A 25,466-nucleotide genomic window follows, 5' to 3' on the forward strand; every position below is an offset into this window, starting at 1 on the left:
TTATGTGTTAATATTCAAAATAGCTTTTTTTTTTAAAAATATTATTTTAATATAACTTTCAATAAAAATTATTTTAAAAAATAATAATTATTATATTTTTAAATATCCCTAAAAAGTTTGGGGTTAAATTGGCATCGGATTCTTGAAGTTCCCCCATCAATTTTTGACTCCCTCCCACTCCTGGAACAAGGAACAAGTAACAAGTAACGATGACTAACTTTAAGTTAATTATAGTTTAGTGAATAAATAGTCATTTAAACCATCTCTTAACTTAATATTTTTTATTTTAAAAATTCCTCATTTCATAAGCAATTTTCCTCCACTAATTTACTTCTCTTTTCTTTACTCTGTTTTTCAAAAAATAAAATAAATTTAAAAGAAATACGAAAGAGGACTAAACTATAAATATATTTGAGAAAAATATAGGGACTAAACAAATAATTTCTGAAACTACAAGGATTAATTAATTAATTTTTTCAAATTACAGCGACTAAGTTATAATTTGCTCCACCAGTTCTAGCTAGGCAAGGGTGAAATTAAAAACATTCCCTAACCAATCCGACCAGGGAAATGCACTAAAAATATCCTTCAAGAAGGATAATCAAAACCCCAAACACTAAAATTTAAAGTTTCCTAATAAGATAAAAACATAGAGGCAAGATAAGAACCCTGGCACAACCTGATAATTTGCCTTTTACAGACATAAAAAATAATAGAAGCTGGCACATTCCAATAAGTAGCAGATTATTAAAAAAAAACAAAGTTCACTAAAAAAAATTAAAGTAGCGAGCCAATTTTTGTTAAAATTTCTCAACCACAGATGGGAGCCCTACGAACATAACTTGTTACAGACATAAAGAGAAACAGAATACATAGTTAAACATTGATGCCCTGTTTTTATAGTACATTTTTTTCTTGCCAAGTTCGCAAGCCATCTAGACTAAAAGATGGAGATAAGTCTCAATCATCTGAACTATATTCACTAGATTCTGGCATTAAGGGCACAGCCGCACAGCAGAACGAGTCCTTGTCTTTGAGGAGAAGACAGCTTCCATCTGAATTCCATTTCAAATCATTTATGTTAAACTGTGGTAGTGGATTGCTCACGCAGTAAGCACCTGAAGGGGTCCACATATACAAGTGAGAGCTACCAGTGCAGAGAACAAGACGTGAGCATGTTGGGTCCCATGCTGCTGCACGTATGGGATCCTTCTGCACCAAGATGGCAGCAAGCTCTAGATGGTGTATATCCCATATCCACAGAGCAGTGGGCATGCTATCATTACGTGTATAAATGTATCGGCTGTCTTTACTCCATGACATAAGACCTGTAATTAAGGTCTTGTATTGTTAGTGCATTTTGGTTTGATACTAACAAAAAGGAAAACAAATGTCAATGCACTGCAAGGAACTCTTAAAACAAGCACTATTAATTGCATCGATATGATGCTATATGAGAAAGACGAGCTTTACCAATGCCTTGTTTAGGATTCGGTTTGTCTGCAGGAGGCTTCTGGAAAGGCAAACTAATAGGTACTTCAGTAACCTCGTACATGACTCTGAAGTGTCCTTCTGAAACATCTTTTAGGAGGGGGGAAATATTAATTTGACTACGAAAAGTAGTTCAAAAGAAATAACGTAGTTGCATGAAGACATTTTCAAATTCATTTTACGGATCAAGTATTCTATTTGTCGAACAATATCCATCTCACTGTGAGATACTCCAGACTTGCGCTTACCAGAATTTCCTTGGAGAAATTCATCACTCGAACATAACTCAGACATATTGAGGTGCAATGGCTCATCCACCTCCTGTAAATTTAAGAAAGAAGACTTGTAAGTTGTAACCAGTTAAATCATCGGTGCACCCAATGATATAAATAAACAAAGAAATCCTGTCACCTTGAAAACAGCAGCACAACAAGGACCACGAACAGTTGATAGATGCATGAATTCAGCAAATGTTTTCCAAGTTAGGTGATTCAGAACCCGCAACATCTGATCATAACTACCCACGGCTAGATATTGGCCACAAGGAGACCACGAAACACTTTTTACACCTAGCCCACTTTCATATGCTTGGTACTTTGATAGGCACCTCCCATCCGGGGAATAAATTAGAACCTGTATTGAATTGCAACAGCCATAAGCTCTAGGTCTTATAGATAAGGATACGATGTTAGAAAATGCCAAAGTTAACATGGAGTCTTGGGCACTGGCAAACCATGAGATATATTACAAAGTGGAGCTTGTGTGTAATTTCAAACAGGCATAAACCATGAGACCTAAAATGGACAACAACAGACATTTTCAATGCTTAGCAGTGTACAATCATGAAATGCTAACCATCACCAAGAGATTAGAAGGGTGCAATTCACCCCACATTTACTTCCTTTCATGCTTATAAAGTCAAGCACTCTTGATACATGGTAAATGAAGCAAAAAACGAACTCTATTACCTTGTATTCAAGTGGTGAATCCCATATTACAATAGCACTATCATCTGGTGACCACTCTATATCAGCTAAGTCCAACGTATCAACAGCAAAGGCACCCATTATCTCCCATGTATGACACGACAGTAGATTTACATAATCCTTGCAATCACGCCTTGTACAAATCGCAGCAAATTTCCCATCTTTAGTAAAAGAAACCCCTTTAGAGCCATGCTTTGGTCCCTGGACATGAACACATGCTGTGTTCAAAAGCGACCGAACTGTTAGCCTCAACTGAAAATCTGAAGTGGTAAGTATGTGACGGCTGTCGGGACTCCATCTAGCATAAGCAATACCAGCAGGACCTTCATCTATTTTGCATGTCCATTCAGGTTGAGTCAATGACCATGCTTGTATCATTGGTCTTTTATACAGTCCACAAAGGATGTACTCAGAATCATTTGCCCATTCTACATGACTTATTTTATCCAAGCATGAAAACAACTGCACAACCTGCAAATCATAAAACCCAATTCAAGATCTCACCAAAAATCCCATCTTTAATAGCTTCAATTAATAAACTTCTGTAGTTAATACTTGAGCAGACAAAGACCAAAATAATTAACATGGTTGCAAAAGAATTCTCTGACAAATTTTCTAAGTAACTAAACAAGCCATACGCATTATAACATCAAATCTCCTGCCCTAAAGTTTAAGGAGCGGAAAACCGCATGTATTGCTAGAAATATTTGGTGTTTGTTACTAAAATCTGGTTCTTTATGGGTTGTTTGGTGTTATGTTTCATTTGCTGAAAGGAAAAAGTATTTGGAGCATTGGTGTTCCTGCTGACAGCTCTTGGAGTTGGATAAGAATTCTGAAAACCAGGCCTGTTGTTTGGAATCATTTTGGGCATGTGATTGTCAATGGGGAAGGGGCATTTCTTTGGTGGCTCAAGAATCATTTATGAAACAGGTATTACCTAATGTTAAAGTTGCTGCTGTACACCTAAATGGGGAGTGGAATTGGCCTACACCAAGGTCTGACTATATGATAAAGATTCAGAGTGCTATTTGTGGCACTATTGCTCCTTCTGCTGCCAATGATAAAGAGGTATATTGGAAGCTAACTCCCAGGGAAAAATTTACTTGCAGAAGCTTATGGGACTCATCCAGGTTGAAAAACAGTAGAACTGACAGGAATTATCTTTTGTGGAGTGCTCTGCATATTCCGAGGCAGAGTTTTATTGCTTGGTTAGCCATTTTGGATAGACTCTCTACCACAGCCAGGCAAGTTAAGATGGGAAAGACTATCCTTTACGTGTTCTCTGCAGTCAGGTGAATGAAGACAAACCATTTGTTTTTTGCATGCTCGTACACTAAAGAGGTGTGGTGTTCCATTCTGCAATTGTGCACAATCCAAAGATAGGGAGGTGATTGGGCTGAGGAGCTTGATTATGCTAAAAAGATATTGCAAAAGAAATGCTTTCCTTCAGTCTTGCTCAGACTAGCTTGGTGTGAGGTTATCTACTTTATATGGAAAGAGAGAAATGCCAGAATTTTTAAACGGTTAGCTCTCGTCCCTCTAATGTATTCTTGTGCAAGTCTCACTTGTTAGCATAACAAAAGAAAAAAAATGAAAAAGGGCTATCATTTCCTTGTATTTCTGGGCTTTGTAGCAAGGTCGAACCTCCTTCTTAGTTGCTTTCTAATGGATACAATTTTTTTTTAAAGAAAAATCTTAACAAGAAAACAAAAAAGAAAGAAAGAAAAAAAGCTATTGTTCTTGAAACACATCTCTAAGGATCCAAGCACAGCCCATTACACAAAACTCACAAAAAAAAAAAAAATCAAACTCGGAAACAAACTTCCATTTTCTCACAGTAACCAAACAATGAAGTCTCACTAACCAGGACTCCACATTATATTACCAAACCACATCCCCGCTCTCGCTCAATCTTACACCACTGACACACATTAACAAGAAAAAGGAAAAGATCACACACTAATTTTCTAGCATTTTCTCAGCATCAAAACACATCTCATTGCACAATGTACATCACGAATTTCTTAAACCGAAAAAGAAAAATGAAAAAAAGGGTAGCTGGACTGATACTAACAAGAAAAGAAGATGACCCAACAAAACCTTTTCTTGTTGCAATTTTCTCAGCATCCAAACACAACCCAACACCGAGAATTCACCACGAATTTCTTAAAACCAAGCAGAGCAATCAAAAAGGTCATGCAAATACCTTAAAAGAAAGTGTGTCGCGAATCACGAGACGGTAATCAACAGCGACAGCGATGTAACGGGAATTAGGAGAGAAACAACAAGGACCCGTCTGCTTATAAGCTTCAGTAAACTCCATTTTCACTCCTTTTTAAGCTCTAACTATCGATCTAAGTTCTGAAATCGGCCAACTTCTTATCATTTTTTTGATCGATCGAGCAATGCTAGCGCCTGTATGGATCCTTGGAGTTTAAATTTTCGAGTAGATGGGATGGGAGAAAGACGACGTCTTTTTTGTTTTGACTGTTGGAGACCCGGCAGTAAAGTAAAGTGCTTTTCTCTTTTTTGATTTTTTTAAAAAGACGGGCATATGGTTTCGGGCTTCTCATGCATCTGATAGGCCCAGCGTTTCTCAAAAAGTAGTAACTATTTTATGGCCCATGATAAATTTAATGTATTTTAAAAAATTTCAAAAAAAAAAAAGGGGAATCCCCTGGGTTAGGCCGAATTACCATCGCTAATGGAGGAGCAGTCAGAAATATGTTGGGCTGGGCTTTCTTATTACCCATGCTTCAGGTCAGACGGACCAGGGTCCCAGTTTGCCGCCTTTAATAACAAACGACGCCGTGTGGCCATCAAAGTTCCTAACAAGAAAGAACTATTTCCAACAGCCTGCCCACCATCTTCAAACACTAAAACCCTAAATCCCTCACCCAGTCTGTTAACAAAACCCGCCAGTCCGCTACTGCTTAAAACCCTAAGACCCATAACCTTCTTCTAGGGTTTTAGCCGAACGCCTCCTTAACAAGACTCTCTCCTTGCAAGCAGGCATGACGACAAGTATAGCTTCTCAATTACAAGCAATCCGGTCAGTGATTCAAATCGGTTTGGAGTCCAAAAAACGTCCCATCACCCGACCCTCCATTTTATTCGATCCTAAAGAAGCTGCTGATCTTGATATCGATACTATACTTGACATTGCACTTTCAGGTTTGTTACTTCCTTACTTTAATTACTTCAATTTGACTCTCCAAGTGCCAATTTCTGCTTTGTTTTTGCTCAATTTTATGTTTACTGGCTACATTTTGATTAGGGTTTAGTTTTTAAAACAAGCTGTGGTTGTTTTGTTGATATGTTTTCTGTTTGTTACTCGAGCAAATTCGTATAAAGTGTGTTTCTTTTTAGCTTTAGGTTACGGAATATGAGAGAAAATAGAGTTTATTTGGCTGATTTTTAATTGGGATTTAGATATTCAACTTTTTTTTCATTACGAAATATTTTTAGGTTTGTTTTGCGCGAAATTGTGTTATTAAGTGTGTGTTTTTCTTGTGGTGGGCTGGTGGCAGTGGAGGTGGTTGTGATGAGGTGGTGGTTGTAATCGGATGATATTGTGAGTGAATTAATGTATATAAAATATTTTAAGGAACTTCATGAGATGAAATTATTTTACAACAAATGAATTAAGTTTAAAGATTCACGGTAAAATCTTATGTTGACAAAAACAAACATAGGAAAATCAGGAAAATGTTTTCATTTAAAATATTTTCCAGACAAATGCCTGTAAAAATTTCAGAGGTTTGTAGGTACTTGCAAGTTTTGTTAAATAGATTGATTTTATTACAAGAAGCTGCGGTTGTTTTTGGCTACTTTTTTTTCCTGTAAAATACATGAAACATACATGGGAAAATTAAGAAAATATTTTCATGTAAAATATTTTAAGTTTTTCCCCTTAAATTTCACAGGTTTGTAGGTAAGTTTTGTTCAATAGATTGATTTTATTAAAAGAAGCTGTGGTTGTTTTTGCCTTTGATTTTCTGTTGGCTTGTCTAGATAATTGGGTATAAGGTGTGATTTTTGTTTTGTTTTTGATTGTCGAGTTTGAGTGAAAAGATGGTTTATTTAGGCCGCATTTTGATCAGGGTTTGGCTATTGAGTTGGCTTTCTTTTCAATTACAAAATGAATTTGTGGTTGTTGGTTGCAGAGTTTTTTTAGTTTATTCTTGAGAAAAAATGGTATATAGTGTGATTTCTTTTTGGCTTCTGGTTGCTAAATACGAGAAAAAGAGTTTTTTGGCTGCATTTTGTTTAGAGCTTAGCCATGAATTGTTTTCTTTTTCTTTTAATTTTGCAAAATTGATATGGTATAAAGTGTGCCCTTTTTTTCCCGGCTTTTGGATGGTGCATTTGTGAGAAGATTGTTATTTTAGTTTATGTTTTGCTTTGTTTGATCAAATGTGTTTTGTTTTGTTTTGTTTGTTAACTTTCACAGGTTTGGAAGTGCTTGTAAGCGCGGATGAAAGGTTTAAGAACTATAAAAATGATTTGTTTAGTCATAAAAGTAAAGAGTTGGATAGAGAATTGATGACTGGGGAGGAAAATAAGCATATTAACTCAACCATCAGTTCGTATTTGAGGTTACTATCTGGACATCTTCAATTGCCTGCATCACTGAGGACACTTGAGTACTTGATACGAAGATACAAGTAAGTATTGTTTGAGGTTTTAATTTAAGGTTATTGTTGAATTTAGCTGTTTGTGTTTTGTAATGTGGAAAATGGTTGGAATTTGCAGGATACATGTATACAATTTCGAGGATTTGATTTTATGCTCATTGCCTTACCATGATACTCATGCATTTGTTCGAATAGTTCAGTTGATTGATACAAGGTGGGGAGATTCTTTGAAAGTCATTGAAAGGATACTAATAGCTTGGTGATATTTTTTTGAATTTTGACTTCTTCTTCCACTTCTTTTTTTTTTTAATCCCGGATATGGTGTAGGAATGGTAAATGGAAGTTTCTAGATGGTGTAAAAGCATCAGGTGCACCACCACCTAGAAATGTCATGGTGCAGCAGTGTGTTCGAGATATGGGAGTTTTGGAGGCGTTGTGCAACTATGTGAGGGTTTTTATTATTTTGTATCTCTCAGGTTTTTGGTTACTATCTTATTGTGGATGTTTTAATTATAGAATGGTTTGCTGCAGGCATCTCCTGCAAAGAAGTTCCAGCCATCAAGGCCTATTGTCAGCTTTTGCACAGCAGTGGTCATAGAGGTATTAGGTTCTATAACAACAGTCAATACAGATATTGTGCAGAGAATCCTTCCATTTGTTATTTCTGGACTTCAGCCTGGCAGCAAAGGAGGTTCAGATCATAAGGTGAGGTTTGAAAGTGCTGTTTTTGAGTCAGGGAAGACAATGTGTTATCTCTTTCTTTTGACTTGCTCTCTTGCTCTTAATTTTATGGTGTATAATGTTTGTACCTCTTTGTAGGCTGCTGCTTTGATGATTGTTTGTCTATTAGCAAATAAGGTTTCCTTGTCTCCAAAACTTGTCAAAAGTTTGATGCGATCAATTGCTGAAATAGTTCAGAAGGATGCAAGCAAGTCAACTGATCTGCAATGGTTTCGTTTGTCAGTTATGGCTCTAATAAATCTCGTTCAGGTACTATTTCGTGATCTAATGTTGTTGTGTCAGTAATGTGCTTATGTCAATGCAATGGCTGATTTCTGCATCTGTTGATGTTTTATCAATTTGTGTTGTGTTCGTTTCATAGTTTTTCCTTTGCTTTTGCTGCTGTTAGTGCTTTTAAAAAGATGGATTTGGTTTAGTTCTCTTTGCCATTTCTCCTCGTGTTTTCATTCATTGGTGTACGTTACCAGCAAGTTACTTTGCTTGTGCATCTTTGTTTCTGAAACTGTGCTATAGAGGTACAGCCTAATGACTTTGGTTAATATAACTAGTTGACATTGTTTAAATTATGATTTTGATGGATATTTGTGAATCATTCTAATTGCTTGCTTAGTTAGGTGGAGGCTCCTTTATGTAAATGGGCTCTCCAATGTCAAACATTTTTCTTGTGTTGTATTGTTGCAGCATTTGCCTTCATTCTTATCAACTCATATCATTTTGCAAAAAAAAAAAATTGTCAGCTGCAATCAGTCAATGTGTTCCCAAAGAAGGTACTGGAGATTTTGAAGGAAACCAGGTACATTTTTGTTGCCTTGAATGTGCGAACTATGCAAACTGCATTAAGTCTATGTTCTTGTATCAGTATTTTCATTAACTTGTCTCGTCTTGTCTTTTCTATTTTTTTTGTTTGGGTGCTTTTTTGAAGGGAAATAGCTGGGGTTCTTATGGGACTTTCTAAGGAGTTCAATATCGATAGATTTCTTGCTGTGCTTTTGGAAGCTCTGGTTGACAACAGGTGTGAACTGTGCTGATTTTTTAAAAGTTTTGGATGTATTTCTACATTTACTTATTGCTTTTGAACCTGTTGTTGTTCTTTCACAGTTCTTCTGATGATACATATCATCATGTTTTGGTATCCATATTGGAGATAGTTCCCATAAAGAATTTTGTTGATCGTGTTGTTTCAAAGGTCCTCTTGTCTTGCATGAAAATGGTTCAGAAAAATAGCAACCCATCATCATCTCAATCTGGTATGTTACTTGCGCATGTGCTGGAATATTTTTTGGGTACCTATTTATGCAGACACACCAGTAAAGAATTTTTTTGAACTTTAATTCTTTTTTCGGCTGTTCAGCAACTATTCTATTTCTTACCATTCTATTGTGTTTGGAGCTGCTTGTTTGAACCCATCCCATTTAGGGTCATGAGTATTTTTTTGACAGTGCAACTTATCATGACTCTTTTGTTTTATTTTTCCCAGGAAGCTGGGCAAAGGACATTCTGATGGTTATTAATAAAATTTATCCATTTGAACTTCATCAAGCTGTTCAGAAGTTTTTGGAGGTCTGTGACTGGCTTCCTATCTCCGCCACTCTCTCTTGCTCTATCTGTGTTTCTCTCTCTCTCTCTCTCTCAATGTTTTGTTGGTCCATTTTTTCCTGATAGGACACCAAAGTGCAATCCAAAAATGATGATGCAGTTTTTGAGATTTGCAAAATGTTGGATGGGAACTTGGATATGTCAGCTTCCATCTCTGATTCTAAAATTTGGCTTGCTTTGCACCATCCAAAGGTATTATCTACTAGGATTGCATTTGTGGAATAGGATATGTTTGGCAGTTGTTTCCATTTTGCATATTGCTAACCCTTCATATGTTTTTGTAATTTCCTACAGGCTGAGGTCCGGCGTGCTACATTGTCTGGTTTAAACAAACATGTTGATCTGAAAAACATGGTTGTTGATTCAAAGGTAATATTTGGTGCATTTCATTTTATTTTTTCCTTGTTGTTTCCACTGTTAAAGGTGGCGGATACATGCACTCTCCATAGTATCCCTGACATAAGTGGCTATTTTTACTTTATTTTTTGGGGATAAAAGATACTTGAACCTGGACATTCCAACTCCTAGAGTTTTAATCCTTGAATTCTTAGGTACTGGACCAATGCCTCGTTGGATCTGCTTCTTTCCTTAATTGGTTACTTTGGTGCATTATTCTACTCTTTGCTGGAATTATATACTCTGCTCATGTGAATCGTTGATACTTTTATGCTAGAAATGCAATTTTCTTTTTAAATTTGATACAAAGTTCTTTCTGCCAGCCTGTTTTGATCATCTTTTTAAGCTAAGCTGTGATGTTCAACATTTTGTTTCTTTTTCTATAATGTTTTGTGCAATATGGTGTTATACATTTAGGCTAGTCTTCTCTCCCTCTAAAACCTAATTCCGCATTCCTTAAAACTCTTTACATGTACTTCTGGAGAGGCACCTCTTGAACACAGAAGGTTTATTCCATTGCTAGCTAGCAGTTTCCCATTATCAACTTCCCAATTTTTTCAATATTTGGAGAGCTGTTTGTTGAATAAATCAATTTAAAACTTCTGAGTGGCATTTTTGGACATGCTGATTAAGTGGAATAATTCTTATGTGCTGTATTGGTTGGATTTGGTGAATGTGATAGCATGTGATATCCTTCTAGAACCATGCTGTCCATCAAAATACATTCTTATGTGCTGTATTGGTTTGATTTTTCTTTTGACTTGCATTTGATTCAGAGGCTTGTGACCATTCAAGATGCTGTATTGTGCCAACTTCGTGATGATGACCTAACAGTTGTTCAAGCAGCTTTATCTCTTAAAGGATTGTCTGAAATCATCAGTCCTTCTGATCTTCTCAAAGCATTAGATGATGTGCTTAAAAAATGTGTTAGCACCCTAAGGTCAGGTATGTGTGACTAGTTTATAATGCCTTTTCTTGTACATTTGATTAACTATTTGGCCTCCTCATTCTGCATCATGTATAATATTAGTTTTTTGCTCCACTAATTGAAACTCGAATACTAGTTTGAACCTTAGTGGTTGTGAACAACTTAGTTTTACTATTGCAAATAGCTGCTCTAGCACAATTTCTAATCTTATTTCATTTCTGACATTGGCAGGTGCATCAGATAAAGCTGCTTTAGCTAATGACGTTGCAATTGCATTTTTGAAGACTGCTGTCTCAACATTTCATGATCAGATTGATTTTTCAAAGAAACTTGCTGCCATGATGTTTCCTCTTCTCCTAATTTTTCAAAAGGTTTTTCTTTTCTCTTATTCTTATGTTAAATCGAGCAATATGGTTCCTTCTTGTCTTCCTTGTTATTTGTTGACTTCTCCAAGTTATACAAGCAGACACAGAGGCTAAATTTGGAGGTCTTGGAACTAGTGAAAGAAGTGAAGTGGCCATTTTATAATGATCTCACTGCTGTTTCCTCTGAAGTGGTGGTAAGTTTTTTTCAGTTCTTTTTTTATCGCTTTCTTCTGACATGATTCAACTTGATAACATTGCCAATTTTTTTTATTCATTATCGGTGGTGTTTAATTTTGCATACCTGCCAATTTTTTCGTCATTGTAGTAGATATATAATTTAATGTTGCCAAGGAAAAGAATGGTATCCAAGAATTATCCAGTTGCCAAGTTTTAAATCTCTATAACACGAACTCTTGATGTTATTTGTTGAAACAAATTAATACTATTGGGTCAATCAATTGGTATTTCACTTTGTTAGTCGGATGTTGACCTTTAGGTCCCTTCATGGTGTCTAGTAGGTTTCTGTGGTTGAGAAAATTGTGGTAAATGAGGTGGAAGTTCTTTTTTCTTTTCAGTTCCTGCTGTCATTTCTGTAACTTCATTATTTGAAGTTTGATTTATGACTGTATCATCTAATAATCACATGTTACAATTTGGAGAAAAAAAATGCAGAAATTACGACAGGAAGTTATATCTTCGATCAACATGAAGATTGTTAATGGCTTGGCAGAAACATTTTCAATGCACCCAGATGAGTATATGACCTGGCTTGTCGACAGCTCCAGTGACTGTACTGTCTCGAAGACGCTTCTGCTCTTGGTTCTGATGCAATCATTTCTTAGGCCAAAGAATAGTAAGTTTCTGCTCTGTTATAAGAACATTTTCTGTTCTTGTACTTTTTTGTAAGAACATTGTCTCTCCCTTGGCTCATAACATTCCTCGAATTGTATGAACTGCTAGTTGTTGAAGTGCATTTCTATCAACTTCGAGAGTTTGAGCTATATTGTTGTTTTCACTTTTGATCTATCACTTGTCTTGCATAGAAATTTGCAAATATATATATATATATCAAACCTGGAATTTGAACAGCAGTAGAGAAATGATGGCATCAGAATTAAGTAGATTGTACAGCTACTCCCTAAGAATGTTCTATTGAGTGGCTTACTGTTTTGGTAGTAAGATTTCTGTATGACGTATTTGTTGATGTGGAATGAAACAGTTAGGAGGATTGAAAGCAGATTATAATGATGTAAGTGACTGTCTTGTAGAAGTGCTTGCCAAAGCTCTGTACAAATGTTCTTAGGAAAGTTGTATCAGCATGTTGAGGTTTCTCAGTAGTGTTCACTTTGTGTAGGTGCTTGTTTCACATAGTTATGATATTATATGTTTTGAACCCGGCACAATTCACAATCTAAGCTCTTCACAAGAAGCATGTAAAGGTTCTTAAACATGTTTTCTTAGGAAGCTGTCTTCATGTCTAGTGGGCCAAGTGTTCCCAAATTGAGGTAAATTCCTAGACAAATGCCTCAGAAAATTTGAAGATGCCAGCTACTGCTATTTATCAACTAATATTGGCATGTTTTTTGAACACTGCGCTGGACTGCGCAGGTCTTAGATTCAATATCACCATATCATGGCCTTGGATCTGCTTCAGGTCTGACAGGAAGGTCTCTTTTTGAACCCTTTTATGCCAGACACCAAGTTGGACATTGTCTGCCCTGAAAGTCTTCAGTTACTAGTTCAATGCTACAACCTACCGTAGTTCTATTGCTGAATCCTTGGTTTACGTCATGTTGTTAGTTATCAACTATCATTTTTATATCTTGTTTAATGAGACTATTATCACTTTCAATTTTTTGTGTCTATATCATTTGTGCTTTTGCTTTCCAGAAATGCTGTGACAAGAATTGTTTTTTGTTTTCTTGCATGATAGAAAGTGAGCAATTCTCAGCACTTTTTGAAGCTTTCTTTTCATTTCTGAAGACCGAGTGGGAGCTGCAGTCTGCAGTTGTTTCCGGGAATGAGGTTCGTTGAGATGGTTTCTTACCGTGTATCCCAAGTTCAATTTTGATTCTGGTTGTGCTATTCTCTCATTTTTTGGTATGTGCCTGCTGACAGTTCAATAATGAAATGCTTCAATGGGATTGTGGAAAGTTCCTAGATCAGCTGTTTGACACCGATCTTAAGGCATTAAATATTAATATCCTAATCTGCACCTTTTGGAGGTTACTGGAGGCTTTTACTTCAATGGTAGGCCCATATATTTTTTGGTTGGTGGTGCCTTCCCCCTTCCTGCATTTTTTTGTGGCTGGTTCTTGAATCCTTAAAAACTTTTACCTGGATACAAGACAATCATTGAAAATGTTAATTTTAACATTCTCAGGAGGACAATCAGCAGTTGATTAGCAGCAGACTTACAGATTTATTTGTCTTTTTCTCGAACTCTCAGTCCAAGCATTTTTTCAAGGAGCATCTTCATTACCTTGTTACAAAATGCAAGATCTCTCCTATTGATTTTCTGTCTGGTTTTTACACTAATGAAGGTAATTTTTTGGCTTACTTACTGCATTACTCGATATATCTTTCTTACTTAATCTAGAAGTCATTCATAGCTCATTTATGGAGTTAAAGCTTGGTTCAATTTTCTTCTGATGTTTCTCTTCTCACTTATTAAATTTAAAGGCTGATTATCAAGTCTTTCTTCCCAGCTATCATTCTCTCTTTCATTTTATTCACTTGTTCACTTTTGTTTTCTTTCCAATGATGCTCACAAATTCAATAGTTGTCTGTGGGATTGAGGTCTTTTTGGAGATTTGCTGTTCTTGATTTTGTTGTATGCTGACCATTGATGATGAGACTTCAGTGAGGTTTAATTAGTCCTGCCAAGTTTGTTTGAAGTGTGGAAGTATATTGTGCATAACTCTGTGCTGAATCCCTGAAGCTAATTTCTTTATTTCCATCTGTTAATGCTTCCTTGTTAATAGAAAGAATAATGGGGTGAAAGCATGAACTGAAATATTGAGGGTTGAGAGAAGGAAATAAGATGAACTACTGTATGGATTGTGTAAGATTTATAATTTTAATGGAAGGGAGAGATGCAGGAAAAGGAGAGATGGAAGGTAGGGTATAGAGAAGAAGCTACAGAAATCCTACTGGATGTAGTTTGCAGAGGCTGAGATGGAGGTTCGAATATGTTCATATCAAGGCTGTATAACAATTCAAATTATGTCATTGTAACTGTTTAATTAGAGAAATAGGTAGTAGAAAATCCTTGAATGTAATATAATTTGTCAGAAGAAAACAGAAAAGTTAGGTGGTGTTGAAGTGAACTTAATTTGTTTTTGCACATGCTATTAACTCATTGATGATTAGTCAGGTTCCTTTTGCAATTCGATCTGGAACTGTAATAAAAAAGAATGGTGATAATGTGATTTTAGTTTCAGGATGCCAATTGCATCACTTTCAATTGAGAAAGTTGTCCATATCATATGGATATTTCTCGATTCCTGGTTATTGAATCTGGTGGTGCATTCTTCTTCTATTTGGCAACTCATTTGCGTGATAATGATATTATACATATACAGTTCACCGATCAAGGATGTGGTGCCATTACTCTGTTGTGGTCCCACCATCAAGACTGTTACCATCCCACGAACCATTTTGGCACTGTTTTATGTCTTGCTTCTCTGTTCTGTTTGTCAAATAGTTTCCCTGATGGATTGATTTTTCTGGTTGGTGTAAATTCTTGAGGTTCTATGACAGTCTAATTGTTGAATGAGCTGAATCTCTAGCAGCAATGGCATGTTCTTATCCTGGATATTTCATCTTGCAGACATTTCCATTACTGTCCAAGTTGAGAGCCTTCATTGTCTTGCATTCCTTTGCTCGGAACCCGACGATAGATTGCTGCTTCAGCTTCTATTCAATTTCCCCTCACTTCTTGTTCCTCTTGCCTCTGATAGCCAGGTTTTTTCTCAAACCTTTTGGTTCTTTGATGCTTCTCATGCATTCTAATTATTGTTTTGAACATGCTGATTACCGTTTGAATCTTTTGCTGGTTTAGCGGTATATACATTCATAGTCTGATTCCATAAGACCAATGCCTTTGTTTCAGGATCTCAGGATTGCTTCCATGGGCTGCATTGAAGGGTTATCTGCTCTGTCACATCGCGCTGACTATTTAAGCAAGAAAAATGGTATTTCTGGTGATATTAAATTTCATATAGGCTGTCCTTGTCTTTCTCAGTTGTACAGATATATTCTGAACAGAATAAATAACAGGGAACAACGCAAATTGGAGTCATTTTCTTGATGAGTTATTGGGCCTGATTGTGCAACAAAAAAGGCTTATATTATCAGACAGTAATTTTCTACCGTCGTTTTTGTGCTGTTTGCTTGGCTCATCCAGGAATAGCCTTCTGGTACCACAAAATGTTGAACAAAGGTAATTATCCAGTGTATTATTTCTTCCCCTCATGGTGGTATGCCTGAATTTTCTGTATAAATTTGATCCTTTGCACAGAATAACTGCAATAGATTTATGTTGAGAAGCTGGTAAATTGTAAGGGCAGGCTAAGGTGAGCCTGTGGATGCTTGGCTGACATAGAAGCAGCCTTGTCTGGCTGTTATGGCATGAGTTGACCTGGCCTCTTCTAAATCTTCAAAACTCATAATTTCCCCCTAGTAGTCTTCCTCCTTTCTCTTAATGACCTGATGTGTTTACCATTGACTAATAAAACATTCCACATCTGCCATCTCTTTTAAGTGATTTGTGGATGAAGTCAGAAGTTGGGGTTCTGAACCTTTTTATGCTATAAATTATTTTGAACAATACCTTGAACACCTGGAATCATTTGTCAGTCTGTTTTTTATGCTGTATCTTTGATATTTAAATATTGTGTGCCAAATGCTATTGCATAGGTGGCCGCTGTTTTCTGCATATTAAACAGGCTTAAGACTGACATAGAGTTTACATATCTTAATCTCTTAACAAGTACAATGCTTCATCTTGGCTATGAAGCTCAAGCAATTTTTCTTATCATTCTCTTTTGGTTTGTGCTCAATTTATAAGATTCTTTAGGATGTAATAGTTCTCATCATGATCATCATGCTGATTTTTATTTAATAAGGGTTCGTTACTCTCAACTTTTTACCTAACATACCATTTCAGATTTGATCAATCTACAAAAGAAAAGATTCTTGCCTTTGTCTTGGGGTCTGGACTTCAACTTTCTTCGTTTGCGAAGGTTTGCCCTGTTATTGTCTTTTTTTTTTTTTCGTTCTTGAACTGGTCTTTGATTGTTCTATCATTTCCAGTTTTTCTATTAAAACTCCTCAGTACAGGTGTCATAATTGTCCTCTTTTGAATAGTAGGATTTCTTAGTTGGAAATTTTTTTGACTGGGTGTGTGTTTGGCAGATGATGATTATATCTTTGCTTAAAGGAATGGGCAGTACGTTACTGCATGTTAAAGAAGCTGAGTCATTGCTGTCTCAACTTCTGAAAAGACGCCGTCAATATTATTTCGAGGTGGAACGGTCATCCCAGAAATTGTCCAAAACTGAAGTCAAGATCTTGTGCCTTCTACTGGAGGTAAATGCATAGACATGTTTCTTGATTTTTTTTTCCTGTGGTATAATCATCTCTTTTGCCCACTGCCAATCCCATTGTCTTCCTGTATTAGGTTTGTGCCATGCCTCCATCACTGGAGGGGCATGCCTGTGAAGATTATCTATTAAAGGCCCTGCAAGTAAGAAGCTGTTTATAGCTTGTTTGGACAGATGTAATTTGATATTAATGGTTCTGTCTTCTCTTCGTTGTTAATGCTTGTGTTATTGTTTGTTCTTCCAGCTGGATGGGCTCTCTTCTGAAGAATTTGCCATTATAGAACCTTGCATTACTGTTTTGCAGAAGCTAAGTGCCCCATTATACAGTGGATTGACAACTGAAAAACAGGTTCCCTTTTCTTTTCTTTCTTTATAAGAAAAAGAAATTCTATTAGAAGTGGTGGAATAAATACTAAAAAGTAGGAGGGTGAGATTTCCTGCTTAAAAACAGAAAGAGAAACTACTGACAGGCACAAAGCTAAAACTCCAAATCCAGCTTTATCTCTTCGATGTCTGCTAGGCAGACACTTTTAATGGCTGCTCTGGCAGAGCACCAAATTGAAGCTAGAACAACTAATTACTGGTTGTCATGCTACGTTGTTGTGATAATTATTTTAAGTACGGTTGTGGAACAACAGAAAAATATGTGTACATGCTGTCACTGGGTTATCTATTTTAAAACTGGTGTTAATTCAAGGTAATGTTGGTCAAATTGAACATTTCAAGGGGAATGTGCATTTATCTTGAGAATCCAGTTTAAATTGATATTGACCATCTCTTTTTTGGAATTCACTGCTCAGTGGAAAAAATGGAGAAAATATGTTTATCTGTTGAAAATTCTTCCATTATTTAAACAAAAATATTGCAATAAGTAGAGTGTGGAGGACGGACCAGGTCTTTTGAAGTTGAGGACACTAGAGAATTGGAAAAGGCACCTGTCCAAAATAAAAAAAAAATTTGTATTGTTAAACATATCCTGTAGCAGTTGCATATATCTTTCTAAAATGTTCTATGCAACCAGGAAACTTTCGCAATGAAGTGAACATAAAATATTTCTAATTTTTCAATGTAGAGAAGGTTCTTTGTTTCTCTTGTGCATCTATGAAAGGCCAATGTGGTAATCAGTTGGTTTGCCTAGTGATTTTTATGAAGTAGAGTAGAACCTTATGCTTTCTTTTATTTACTATTTTTTTTTTGTGTTGAGCAGGAGCTTCTATTTCGTGAGCTTGTGATTTTGTTTCGCAATGCTAATGGTGATATACAAAATGCAACAAGAGAGGCCTTGATGCGCTTAAATGTTTGCTCTCTTCTTATTTGCACACTTAAGTTTTTCTCTTCTCTTTTAGTGGATTGTGCTTAAACTAACAAGGCCTTGCATTTAATGTTGGTTCTTGCTACTTCTGTGAGCACACATACATCTGTATGCTGATCAGCCTTGTAGTTGCTAGAGAGTTTGATTATGAAGCCAATAACAACTGAAATGTATGATGTTGTATGAAGTTGGTGGGGATAGACCTTGTTGTTTTACAAAACCATGACCTTGTGGGTTGTTCTTTAACATATGATAGATATGTGATATATTACATGAGCTTTAAGGATCACATATTTATTAATACATGCTAAGTTGGAACAAGATACAAGTCTGTGTTTCACATTTGTTGGATTGAATTTGGTATATCTTTTGTAAAATCTAATTTTCATACAAACGTTGATGGTTGACATAAATTCTCAAGGGAGCTGGGAGTAATTACATTGGGGCCACTTGAAATCGTTTGCTCATATTTTGCCAACTAGCATGTTTGCTTGGCTTTCTTTAGCTTATTTAATGCTATTTGGGGGGTTTTTTCCCTGGAGATGTTTGGAACATGTGATTTTATGCAAAACAAACTGTTTTTGTGATATTTGACTGCTACATTTGTGGATAATGCAGATTACCTGCTCTACGGTAGTCCATACAATCAATTTCATATTCGAACAAGAAAGTCGTATAGGTGGTTCTGCATCCGGGAAGAAGAAAAGGAAATCTATAGTACATCAAACATCCAACTTAGATGGTGACGTGGTTTGTAAAGTAGAAACTGCATTATGCTTGCTAAGCTCCCTCCTTGACATATTGATTCTCAAGAAAGATATTGCTAGCAGGTCTGTTTAAATAATTGTACCTTAGTTCTTCATAATTAGTTTATGGTCAACAATTGATGGCTCTACCATTCAATATAAAGAAGTGTGTATTTTCTTGGAAATTTTATACAATGGAATGTAGGGAGCATCTGATAGGGCCCTTATTCAAACTTCTTGAGAAAATCTTTTCGGATGATTGGATGCCTGCCCAAGATGAAAAATGGATCAAAGCTTCATATGGAGTTTCCCAGACTGGGTCTAGCACAATTTGTTACACTCAGCAAACACTTCTACTTGTTCTTGAAGATATTATCGGTTCACTAAAAAATGTTATCCCATTAAAGGTATTTTGAATTCCTTGCAATTGGAAGATATGATTTGTCTGTTTCTGCCTGTTTGATTTCATGCTTATTCCTTTGAAATTGGTGTAACCCTTCTTTTTTCCAGGATGACATAACAAATAAAATCAATATCAAATTGTTGATCATGTGTGCCCGGTCTGCTAAGCATGGAGTCGTCCGCAACCATGTATTTTCACTGTTATCATCCATTGTAAAGGTTGTTCCAGAGAATATAATGGGGTATATATTGGATATATTTACCGTTGCTGGAGAATCAACCGTTTCACAGGTTTGTTCATATATGCACAGGTCTTGTACAACTTGGCAATTTGTTTGAATGCAAGGCTTTCAAAATTTATGTAAATGTAGAACAATTTCAAACTAACATGTTTTTTTGAGAACATTGTGGCTTCAACCTAATTTTATTGTTCGATTGCCTTATTGTGGATAAAGAAATTTTAGAATAAAATAGAAACCAAATATTATTGAGATTGTTTAGCATGGAGCTGCATGCTAATCGTTGTTTTTTTCCATGAACATGTACAGATTGACAGCCATTCACAACATGTGTTTGAGGATCTTATATCTGCTGTTGTCCCCTGCTGGCTGGCTGAGACACGCAACACAGACAAATTGCTCCAGGTAATCTAGAAGACTAGCTTTCCTCTGTGCTCTCCTCCTCTTGTGCATTGGATGTAGTTGCTGTGAAACCGATTATCTGAGTTGGGCTGCATCGTGTCTTCAGGTTTTTGTGAATGTATTGCCCAAAATTGCTGAGCATAGGAGGCTGTCAATCGTCGTGTACTTGTTGAGGTATTACCTATTTACCAATCAAATTTTATGATCCCTAACAGCTCTTTTCATTTTTTTTTTGTTAAATTCAAATTCTTCTCTGCAGGACTTTGGGTGAACATAATAGCTTGGCTTCGTTGCTTGCCCTTCTTTTCCGGTCCTTAGTTTCTAGGAAAGGACACTCCCTCCTTGATGAAACAATTGATCTTACATCTTCTGCTCAGAGAGAGTGGGAGTATGCATTTGCAATTCGGATATGTGAGCAATATTCATGCAGGATTTGGCTTCCCTCCCTTGTTCCTCTGCTTCAACTAATAGGAGCTGGCAATTCATGCCAAGAAATGTTTATGGAATTGCTATTTGCAACAGAATTTGTTTTACACAAGTTAGAAGATCCAGAATTCTCATTCAAACTTGATTCAAGCGAGGATTCAGATAAAATTCAGGTTGCTGATTCTTCACTTGAAACAAACTTAATACATAAATTTAGTAATGTTTGGAGGAAATTTTTGAATGGTCTGTGTCTCTCATTTTGCAATCATCTGGTCATTTTGCCTGCCTTTGACTCTGGAACTGCAGGACATGCTAAACGCAACATGTCTCAGTAGTTGCTGTAATATCATATGTAGGGACCTCAGAAGCTTTCACCTTCTGTTTATTTACCTGAAATATTCTTGGTAATGTGTATGAAGGTTGAACAGTCGTTACATCCCAACTTTTCAGTCTCATATGATAAGCATAGTCATCTAGATTTCTTCTTCTGGTGTAACTATCATTGTGCTGTGTTTTTATATCATCTGGTATGTATTTGAATGAGGAGAAAGACACTGGAGCAATTCTACACATGTTGACCTAGTAAAAATGATTTGATTTCTTTTGGTGCTCATCTGCAGGAAACCCTTCAAGAACTTTTGGAGCACGTTGTTTGCCTTTCACAACTAAGCGATTTGAGAAGAAAACAAATAAATGTGCCTGTTAGAGTCAGAAAGGAAATGAAAGAGTGTATGCATGCTGTTTTGAGGTCTACTACAGCTGTTATGATCCCCTCCGCATACTTCAGAGGCATCATTAGTTTGCTTTGCAATTCAGATGGAAATGTGAAAAAGAAGGTACTATTGATGTGCATAGCAATGTGATCTTCACACAAACAGTATTTAGGAGTTTCTAGTTCACGCACCCCTTGGACTGTATCTCTATGGGACTTGGATCAATAACCTGACATCTAGGGCCCTGAAAGGACATATCCAATGCTTAAATAGAAATGAAAACATCTTCTGTTAATTCCACCGCCGCTTTTGTTCTTTTTTTTAGTGTCACGGGAAATTGCAAGGAAACAAATGATTATTGTAGGTATTTGCCTGAAAATTGTGCTGAATATGTCAAACCTGTTTTATGAGTGTGGATGGGTAGGCATGCATGTGCATTATATAAATGTTCCGTTCAAGTTCTCACTTGTTACCTGTGTGCTAAATGGTGGACTCTTTAGTAACATATTTCACTGTACTTTGCTTGCAATCAGGCTCTTGGGCTTCTTTCTGAGACGTTGAAGAAGCGTGAGTCAATTAAAACAAAACACAAGGGAAGAAGAGATTCCATTGCAAGTTCAATTAATGATTGGTTCCATGTGGATGGGAGTACCCTCGACTCTTTTCAGCAGATGTGTTTGGAAATTGCTCAGCTAATTGATGATACAATGGATGACTCAGATACCTCCTTGAAGCTGTCAGCAGTCTCTACACTGGAAGTTTTAGCCCATAGATTTTCTTCTAATTATTCTGTCTTCAGCATGTGCCTTCCATCTATCACGAAAGGCATTTGTTCGAACAACTTGGCTATTTCTTCTAGCTGCCTTCGAACAACTGGTGCTCTAGTCGATGCTCTTGGGCCAAGAGCATTTGTTCAGCTTCCTCAAATAATGGAGAATGTGATAAAAACATCTAGCAAATTCTCTGCTGCACTGTCTCTTCCTGAAGAATCTCTTATCCTCTCTATTCTTCTTGCTTTAGAAGCTGTTGTAGACAAGCTGGGTGGTTTCCTAAATCCATATCTTGAAGATATTATACGACTCGTGGTGCATGGTCCTGAGTACACATCAGGATCAAAAATGAAACTGAGACAGAAAGCTGATGCAGTACGGAAGCTGCTTACTGAAAAGATACCTGTAAGATTTGACAAACTCAGATATTAATGTGAATTATGATATGTTGTTGCTCAAGTAACGTCAATACTGATTTTTTCCATGCAGGTTCGACTTGCTCTTCCACCATTGTTGAAGATGTATCCCGATACTGTGGAGGCTGGGGATTCAAGTTTGGCAGTTTTCTTTGAAATGCTTGGAAGCTTAGTCGGTACAATGGACAGATCATCTGTTGGTGGTTATAATGAAACCATTTTTGACCTCTGCTTGCGTGCTCTTGATCTTCGTCGTCAACATCCTGTTTCAATTCAAAATATTGATCTAGTTGAGAAAAGCATTGTCAATGCAATGATTGCTCTGACAATGAAACTTACAGAGACCATGTTTAAGCCGCTCTTTATTAGAAGTATTGAATGGGCTGAGTCATATGTAGAAGAAAATGACAGTACGGACAATGTTATAGATAGGGCCATATCTTTCTATGGTCTGGTAAACAAACTTGCTGAGAATCATCGGTGAGTCAATATATACATGTTTTATTCAGGCTTTTTTCACTTTCAGTCTTGACATGGATTTCTTATTCGTACTCTTGGTTTTGTATTATTTTTGTCTGTTGGTAGCTGAACTTTGAGCTATGGATCTCTACTTTGTCAATCAATATTTGTGCTCTAAATTATAATCATTCCAGGTCAACAACTCATTTGACATCTTGACATGTTTTAATGCATTTTTTAATCCAACTTCATGCTAAAATCATTCCCTAATGTTTACTGTAATCGTAAACATGCACCTGCCTGGATGTATTTGTACAACTCTGCAACTAGTTCGTTGTTTTATCAGCTAGTGTTATAGTGAATTGGTCCTGGTCTTAGATGTTTGCCATCTAAACATTAGGGAACTTTTAGGATACTTTTGTTTGGTTATTGCATGCTAAGGAAATATAACTTACATGAATCAAGCTCTGAATGTGTTCTATAAGTGCATTTTAATTAAAAATGCTATTATGAGATATGCACATTTTCTACTTGTTTTGATGTCTCAGCACCCAATAAATTAATTTGGGATTGAGGATTTGTTGTATCAGAACACTACTTTTCTGTAAAAGAGATGTAAAGTGAATTGTTTGAAGTGAGCGCCTAAATAATGTCATCTCAAGTGCAGGTCTCTGTTCGTTACTTACTTCGAGTACTTGCTAGAGGGTTTTGTTCGGCATCTTACCAATATTGTAAAGCCTAAAGGTGCTGGTTTGATTCAAAAGAAAAAGAAAGCTAAGATTCAGGATGCTGGAAGTGATATAAAAGAGAACAGTGTCCTAACACTTAAAAGCTGGCATCTCAGGGCTTTGGTCATTTCAGCTTTACATAAATGCTTTTTGTACGACACTGGGAGCCGGAAGTTTCTTGATTCGTCAAAATTTCAGGTTAGCAAATCATTAAATCTCTATCCTTTGTTTGTGCAACTTTTTCACTTGTACTTTGTTATTCTCAAGTACGGAAATAGATTTACCTATTTTATAACATATTATTGTTCAAGCAAATTTATTATTTATGTTTCAATTTTAATTATATGATCTTGTCAACTCGGACTTGTCTCTTGTTGAATCAAGTACCCAAAGTAATTTGAATGTGAGACTGTAATGTGGTACTATCCCCCTTCATTTATGTATCAACAAAAATTTCTTTTAAGGACTGTCTGAATTATTTTTGCATCCATTCCTTTACTGTCATTTTTTAATTGATTTATACCTGCATGAATCTGTAGGTTCTGTTGAAACCCATTGTATCACAGCTTATAGTCGAACCACCAGCATTACTGGAAGAGCATCCAAGTATCCCATCAGTTAACGAAGTTGATGAATTGTTGATAGTTTGTATAGGTCAAATGGCAGTTACTGCAGGAACTGATCTTCTTTGGAAGCCCCTGAACCATGAGGTGATCTCTAGAACTGTTTTTTTTCTTTCTTTGCATGCATTTGTGTCAATCCTCTGGGGTGGGCCTCAATTTGGATGATTATCTGTTGAAATGCTAAATGCAAGATGAGTTTTGGCCTTAATCACCTGATCCAATGGAAATATGCCTCTATATGCATACAAGCAAAATTCTTAAATGTGAGGGATCTAGGAGGAGTTTATTCATTACCAATGAAAGAAAAATGCAGTTGCCGGTAGTTTTTTTTTAACAGTTATCTAATCTTGTTTCCAATTAGTTTTTTTTTTTTCAAGTTTTTCCTGTTCTGGATTGCTGAATAAATCAAGTAAAACTGATCAATTGTTATAGTTTTATTTTAGTGTTTGCTCAAAGAGGTAAAGCTATTAACGGGCCATGGTTTTATTTTCATGTCTTTTACTTGCTTCCAACCTTGCCTGAACCTCGTTCTCTGACCTGCTCACATGTTCTTATACCCACCTGAGAATCTGAGCCAACCTCCCCTCCTTCCCCCCTCACCAGATATATATTTACTCCTTTCTTATGTCTTCCTTTCAATTCAGAGTTGCCTATTTAAATTCTTTAAGCAAGCAATGAAAACCAAATTTGTTGTCACCTTGCAGGTATTGTTGCAAACTCGGAGTGACAAGATACGATCTCGAATTCTAGGACTGAGAATTGTTAAATATCTAATGGATAACCTGAAAGAAGAATATTTGGTCTTCCTGCCGGAAACCATCCCATTCCTTGGTGAATTGCTCGAGGATTTGGAGTTACCTGTTAAATCTCTGGCCCAGGATGTTCTAAAGGAAATGAAGTCCATGAGTGGTGAAAGCCTTCAGCAATATCTCTGATTTTGCTTATTCAGTGCCCAATACGATATAGTTATGCTGAGCTAATGTATGTAATGTTATGTTTTGACGGAAAGGGCACATCACAATTTTGAATTTATAGAAGATTTAGGTCAACCATCCAGCTTAATCTTTTGTTTGGTTTCTGTGAGGTTAGGAAGTCTACAGCGCCATGGTGTTGAGTACTTGGGGTGCAGGAAATTTGTTATCAAGCCATGGATACTTGTCTGTATCACTGTACAAGCAACAGTGCTATTATATATGGAAGCAATTCTTTTCATATCTTTTAAAATATGGAAATACAGTGGCTGAGGAAAGTTTGGCCATGAGTTGCCCAGTGATGGTTTCCTGCAGCATTCAGGTTTTACCAGTAGTAAGAAATACTTCACTGCCATTGTGTTGAAACTTCTGTTCTGCTTCTATTTGAATGTCGCCATCTCTATAAACTGATGGGAGTTTTCAGGACTTGACAGCAAGCCGACAATTTAGCTGAATAGATATCAAAGATTGCACTCCATACTTTTTAGTTACGGCACGTTTTTTTTTTTTTTT

At 36.4% G+C, this 25,466-nt stretch overlaps 2 protein-coding genes across 3 annotated transcripts; one reads left to right on the forward strand and one right to left on the reverse strand.

The window, feature by feature from the left end:
• Window positions 1-727: 727 nt before the first annotated feature.
• LOC118049120 (uncharacterized) lies at window positions 728-4,976 on the reverse strand. The gene is made up of 6 exons (XM_035059016.2): window positions 4,684-4,976; window positions 2,460-2,948; window positions 1,903-2,124; window positions 1,740-1,812; window positions 1,474-1,581; window positions 728-1,328 (listed from the first exon to the last, which is right to left on the reverse strand). The coding sequence occupies exons 1-6, from the start codon at window positions 4,798-4,800 to the stop codon at window positions 961-963; spliced, it is 1,377 nt and encodes a 458-aa protein (XP_034914907.1). The 5' UTR covers window positions 4,801-4,976; the 3' UTR covers window positions 728-960.
• Window positions 4,977-5,301: 325 nt separating this feature from the next.
• On the forward strand, window positions 5,302-25,206 carry LOC118049121 (uncharacterized protein At3g06530). Of its 2 annotated transcripts, none has more exons than XM_073408159.1 (39): window positions 5,302-5,651; window positions 6,931-7,144; window positions 7,233-7,328; window positions 7,442-7,559; window positions 7,646-7,819; window positions 7,934-8,104; window positions 8,593-8,648; window positions 8,778-8,867; window positions 8,954-9,102; window positions 9,333-9,415; window positions 9,518-9,643; window positions 9,746-9,820; window positions 10,624-10,792; window positions 11,007-11,146; window positions 11,239-11,334; window positions 11,813-11,993; window positions 13,074-13,165; window positions 13,259-13,390; window positions 13,524-13,683; window positions 14,973-15,106; window positions 15,255-15,336; window positions 15,422-15,584; window positions 16,311-16,386; window positions 16,559-16,732; window positions 16,824-16,889; window positions 16,991-17,095; window positions 17,954-18,043; window positions 18,677-18,888; window positions 19,010-19,211; window positions 19,315-19,497; window positions 19,755-19,850; window positions 19,954-20,021; window positions 20,107-20,446; window positions 20,894-21,109; window positions 21,520-22,161; window positions 22,246-22,652; window positions 23,299-23,557; window positions 23,899-24,069; window positions 24,687-25,206. In XM_073408159.1, exons 1-39 carry the CDS (start codon window positions 5,492-5,494, stop codon window positions 24,915-24,917), a joined length of 6,399 nt encoding a protein of 2,132 aa, XP_073264260.1. In that variant the 5' UTR covers window positions 5,302-5,491; the 3' UTR covers window positions 24,918-25,206. The 2 variants fall into 2 exon arrangements, with proteins under 2 accessions (XP_073264260.1, XP_034914908.1); XM_035059017.2 differs by having other exon boundaries at window positions 11,242-11,334.
• Window positions 25,207-25,466: the final 260 nt, after the last annotated feature.

This window comes from Populus alba, chromosome 3 (genome assembly GCF_005239225.2).
Source record: "Populus alba chromosome 3, ASM523922v2, whole genome shotgun sequence".
Lineage (NCBI taxonomy): Eukaryota > Viridiplantae > Streptophyta > Magnoliopsida > Malpighiales > Salicaceae > Populus > Populus alba.